Source organism: Urocitellus parryii, chromosome 4, assembly GCF_045843805.1.
Source record: "Urocitellus parryii isolate mUroPar1 chromosome 4, mUroPar1.hap1, whole genome shotgun sequence".
NCBI classification, from domain to species: Eukaryota; Metazoa; Chordata; class Mammalia; order Rodentia; family Sciuridae; genus Urocitellus; species Urocitellus parryii.
This window is the reverse complement of record NC_135534.1, coordinates 16,356,006-16,362,005: the sequence shown is the minus strand read 5'-3', so window position 1 is coordinate 16,362,005 and position 6,000 is coordinate 16,356,006. Positions and strand designations below refer to the sequence as shown.

General features: G+C 35.0%; 1 protein-coding gene across 1 annotated transcript; it reads left to right on the top strand.

The window, feature by feature from the left end:
- Positions 1-2,136: 2,136 nt before the first annotated feature.
- Positions 2,137-3,075, top strand: LOC113195130 (olfactory receptor 9G4-like). Its single transcript, XM_026406543.2, has one exon. The coding sequence runs from the start codon at positions 2,137-2,139 to the stop codon at positions 3,073-3,075; it is 939 nt and encodes a 312-aa protein (XP_026262328.1).
- The last annotated feature ends 2,925 nt before the right edge of the window (positions 3,076-6,000 follow it).

The following is a 6,000-nucleotide window of genomic DNA, read 5'->3' as shown; positions in this document are numbered from 1 at the left end:
TGGTTGAAAGTGATTGAGGCACATAAAATAGTTATCAGAATGGGCTTTGGTTAGAAAATGACATGAAAAACACTGGAAGTTGGGGGATGAGCCACGCATGTATCTGGATGTTTCAGGCAGAAGAAACAGATGGTCAGTAATCTTTGATACTATAGCAGAATGTCATGTTGGTGAAATTTTGAGAAAGTCAATAAGGCTGGAACAGAGCAAAAGAGGAATGAGGGTCAGAATATTGCAACTCACAGAGTAAAGCCATGAATGACTTCATGGCCATTGTAAGAAATTTGATTTGTACTTAAAATAAATTGGGAGTTTCCCAGTGTTTTAAATCCAAGAGTCATATTACCTGTTCCCTCCCTTGTACTTTTAAGTATCCTTCTGGATGCTCTATTGAAATAGACTATTATAAAGTTATCATGTATTGGAATCAGAATTGAAACCCATATAGAACTGTATTTATTCAATTCTGCCTGCACCAGACCTGTCTGTTTTCACCTGGTCTTCCTCATGGTTGTGGTGAGCTCTTAGCTCAAATGGGTGCTGGATCATATAGAATGGCCCCAGTCCCATTTCTATGGGCTAAACTCATGTAGCTTGGATAAAACAAAGAACATCACCAGATGTCTTTTTACCCATCGAGCCAACCCTGAATTGTTTACATGGTGGTGGCTGGATTCCAAAAGTGACAGTCACGAATAGCCTCTTGAGACCTAGGTTTGTAATCTCTGTGGATCTGCCCACAGCAACCTATTGATGAGAATAGGTAACAGAAAATTCAAGAAGCGAAAAAAAATAAGGAAAGAAAAGAAAAACAGATTCACCCTAGAAATCAAAGAACTCTGTTTTGTTTGTTTGTTTGTCTGTTTTGTACCACATAGGTACATAAGTTAGTTATTTTTAAAATATAATGTGATCTCTTTATCATGCACACAGAAGTCAGAGCCATGAATAAAATACCAAGTCTTCTAATGGAGTGTTCTCAAGTTTTCACCTAATTTTGTTTATACACTCTAAGACCTAATTGCTTTGGTGTAAAAAAGAAGATATAAAACATTCATTACCAAATATATATTTTGAAATATTCTTATCTGTGGCCTTCCCTAGTGTTTTGAAGATAAAAAGTATGCAAACAGAATTTCCCTTTAGGGAGAGTATTATACTACTGACCTTAATTCCTCTCTTCATGGAAAAGTTACATTTGGTACATTCTTTCCTAACTCTACACAGAGCTCTTAAATGTTTTTATAATTTTATAAAATGTTTTATATAATTTTATGTCACTTGGAAGAAAATTAAAAACAAAGATCTCCCAAGTAAGATATCTTTCTAAACTTTTTAATAAGTAAAGGGACGCATATTAAGAGACCCATAGCATTGCCTTGGGTAGAAGAAAATAGTAGAAAAGAATTGTGCAATTCTGAGTGGTCAGTGGTTTCATGTTAGGAGCACATTTCTCAGTTAAGAAATTTCTGGGTAATTATGAGCTTGCTACTCATCAGCTCTGTGACTCAGACTTGCTACTTAAATACTTTGTGCTTCAATTTCTTCAACTGTAACAAGATCATCATAAAATCACTTTCCTTATAGTGTTAAGGGGAGAAAAACTGATTAAGAGTAGCACCTGAGTAGTAACTTACACAGAGTTCCTAATATGAATTTCTAATTGCAGTGTAGTAGCAGGAGGAGTATAATATATCAGTATTCTTATAAATACCATCACACTACTTGGTACATAAGATCTTTTTGTTGAGTTATGAATAAAAGCTGAAATTTGCCAAATATATACTGTGCACCAAGCATTCAGCTGGGTGGTCTCTTACCAATCTTTGCACAATCAGACAGCTTGCCAGGAAGCTATTAGTAATCTTTGTGAGCTTATTTCTTCTCACTTGTTTAGTAAGGGAATGGTCCTGCATCAAACCCATAATAAATGGAAGCACTAATTTTAAAATAGGATCTGACTATAATCCCAATTGTTTTCCAAAGTCACAGATCGAAGTCATGTAATTCTAAACAGAACAACAACAAAAAAAGATCAATGTCTACTCCCTAATAATTGATGGCTTAATTGATTAATTGATGCATTCTTTTCTGTTCTTCCCATATTCTGATATTCAGGTTTCCCCCTTTGTGGACATGGAAGTGGGAAACCTCACCATCCTGACTGAATTCATCTTGCTGGGCCTCTCTGCAGACCCCCGGTGGCAGCTGATTCTATTTGCAATATTTCTGACGCTCTATTTGCTAACCTTGTCAGGGAACATGAGCCTGGTCATCTTAATCAGGATAGATTCCAAGCTGCATACACCTATGTACTTTTTCATTGGCAGTCTGTCTCTTTTGGATTTCTGGTACACGTTTGTATATACTCCTAAACTCTTGGCCAACTGTATCTCAGAGGACAGGCGCATTTCCTTGGCTGGATGTGGGGCTCAGTTTTTCTTTTCCTGTTTTGCAGCCTACACTGAGTGCTATCTCCTTGCATCCATGGCGTATGACCGCCATGTAGCAATTTGCAACCCATTGCTTTATTCGGGTATCATGTCCTCTTCTCTCTGCATGGGTCTTGTTGCTGGCTCTTACATAGGAGGAGTTTTAAATGCCGCAGCCCATACTGCCAATACTTTTCGGCTGAGTTTCTGTGGCAAAAATATCATTGATCACATTTTCTGTGATGTTCTACCATTGATAAAAATTTCCTGTTCGGATACTCGAGCAGCTGTGATCATCCTTTCCAGTATGGTTGGCTTCACTGTCCTCTCCTGCCTTCTTGCCATCCTCATTTCATATTTCAACATCCTCCTGGCCATCCTGAGGATCCGCTCAGCCTCAGGAAGATTTAAAGCATTTTCTACCTGTGGTTCCCACCTGGTCTCGGTCATGCTCTTCTATGGCTCCTTGCTCTTTGTTTATTCAAGGCCTACTTCCAGCAACTCCCAGGAGACAGACAAAGTGGCTGCCCTGTTCTACACCATCATCAACCCATTGCTCAACCCTCTCATCTACAGCCTGAGAAATAAAGATGTCAAAGAGGCCTTCAAGAAAGCAATAGTGTCCATTCGATCACAGGCATGAAGGTTGTTTTTGACTATTTTATTATAGTTTACAATTTATTGACTGTAGGCATTTGTTTGTTTGATTTTATTTCTTTGTTTTGTTTTGTTCTGTGGTACTGGGTATTGAATCCAAGGCAAGTGCTATGCCACTGAGCTGTGCTATTTATGATGTAGCTGTGCTACATAAATAGACCCCCCCTTTTTTTTGAGATAAGTTCTCCTCAGTAAATTGCCTGGGATGACCCTGAACTTGTGATCATTTTGCATCAATCTTCCAAGTAACTGAGATGGCAAGTCATGTGCCACTGCAGCCAATAGACTTAGAAATACATTAATACAGATTTCTATATTTCCTTCATAATTGACAATTTATACTTGTAACAGTGAAACATTGAACAAAGCCCTCTTTTATGATTATCATTACTTTTTGTGATGTACATTTTCTAAGTCTGTAATATTGAATAGTTCAAACTTCTGCATCTTTGTCCATTATATTTTTTATAAATTTTTTGCTCTTGATTTTCTTTGTGACATTTTAGAAAGAGGAGAAAATAATTTAAGGATTTTTTTTTTTTTTGCATATAGTCTGAGTTTTAAGTTTTAGGCAAGACGATATTATTGATAAGCAAACCATACAAAATGCCGAGATTTCTGGAACTTTACTTCAGATTTACAAATATTAATTTTTTAAGTTGTCCCCTCCAAATTTCCTCCAAAGGACCTCATTGAATACATAGAATATATTTGTGTAAACTTCTTACTTCCAACATTAACATCATACTTGTCAAAGTGTTTAGTGTTATTTAAATTTAATAGAAATTCACAATGAAACATGTATTTTGGGGATCTGGTATCAATTTAAGAGAGTCGTATCTCTGCAAAGGAAGTGAGTATTCCATAGTACTCTCTCCCTCGGGGTCACAAAATGTAAGCCAAAGAGGGGAAAATAACATCAATCATTGACTGGAACAAAATCAAACCATCAGATTAGCAAGCACCTCACTAGTCGTGGAAACAATGATCATTTTCCTCCAACTGAAAATTTTGTGTAGAAAGTGACATTTCCATATTAATCACATGGCAGGTGTTCAGTTGATGTTTTGTTCAATATACTTGTAACAATGAAATATTGAACAAATGGTTTTAATACCATTGCAATTTAGGGATTATCAATTATATTTTATATGAGCAGTTTACAGTTTAGAGGTTAGAAATTTATAGCTATTGAGTAAAAAAATATAGTATTAAGTAAAAAGCATGCTGCTAAGTATTAGAAATGTTTTAAAACAGGTTCTAGAACATCAGTGAAACATGTTTAATTAAATACTTATTAAATTCTTGTTTATTTCTGATCTTCCAATGTTTATCTTATTTGCATTCATGTTATTACTAGGGTCTTGGTAATATTATTTAAACACACATCTGGAGTTTAGAAAACTTTCACAGACATAGAATAAACTTAATATACTCTTATGCCAGACCCCAGGATACAGTGTGTGTGTGTGTGTGTGTGTGTGTGTGTGTAGATAGATAGATTCTTGTTTGAAGTATAGATGTTAGTTGCTTCTCACAAAAGGATTGAGGTAGGTGTTTTTATAGGGGTATATAAGTGTGTGCATGTACACATATGTGCATGCATATATTATACACCATTGGCACAGGTTAACATTACTTGGAAATGCACTAAGTAGCAATTTTCTTATTAGTTCAAAATAGTTTACACAGTACAGGCAGAGTTCACATAAATACTTTCTTTTTTTGGTATACTATCTAAATCAAAAATCTTGGAATTATGCCATTGGACCTCATCTCTACTGATTACTGTGCGTTAAAACAAGTACCAATGCACACGTTTTTCCAAGTTATATGTTAACATGCATGGCAACCAGTGTGTATCAGGCCTTCCTCCTCTGTGTGGAGCTCCTGCATGCTCTAGGTCTACTTGAATAAGTTTCTGTTTCTACAAAATTCTTTCCCTACTGCTGAAATGGATATATACAAGAACATATTTATGCTTTATAAACATGCATTGATTAATATTCTCTTATTTTAAAATATTAAACAAAATTAAATGAAACATTCATATTTCCCTTTACATTTTATCACTAATTATGTTTATTCTCTAATAAAATTGTACCTTCCCATTAATGTGTATTCATAGACTTTTATTGTTCAAGTTGTTGTACTGCCCCATAAATGTATTTTGTTATAACAACTGTGTTTTTTCATGCTTGATATGTCAAAACTTGAATGTAGAAGTCCTTGTAACTTTATCACTACAAAATAAAGAGCCTTCCTCAGAGTTATGTCATGTCTAACAAAAATCATTATTGTGAGGGACTGGGGTTGTGGCTCAGGGGTAGAGTGCTCACCTAGCACGTCCGAGACTCTGGGTTCAATCCTCACCACCACATAAAAATAAATAAAATAAAGGTATTGTGTCCATCTACAATTAAAAAATAAATACTTTAAAAAATCATTATTGTGACTTACTTATTCCTCTATGGAGAAATATATGAAAGAGATATAGATTAGAAGGATCACACCTGCTCCTTCTAGTTTGCATGGACTTAATGGTGAGTGCCTGTGTACCTGTGTGTTAATGCTTCTGGGGGAGAAATGTACATATAAAAATGATTAAGATATTATGTTAACAGAGTGGAAAGTAATAAATGTCATGTAATTATTCATCATAGCAAAATACTAGCAATTAGTTGAATGTATTTGTACTTAATTCTAGGAATTAATTATAAAGGGAATAATGTATGTGTATCAGTCAAACAAATCTTTTATGTCAATCAAAGTGGGCTCTTCTATATTTTTACAAAAGTAGAAAAGTATTTGGGGCTTATAAGTACTTTTTGTTTGTTTTCTTGTCTGATTGTTTCATGGTTCGACTGCTTTAAGTCTCAAGTAACATAATATTCAATTCAAATGCTATATT

Excerpts from the sequence above, each read along its gene's own strand:
- LOC113195130 (XM_026406543.2), top strand. The coding sequence starts at position 2,137 with ATGGAAGTGGGAAACCTCACCATCCTGACTGAATTCATCTTGCTGGGC.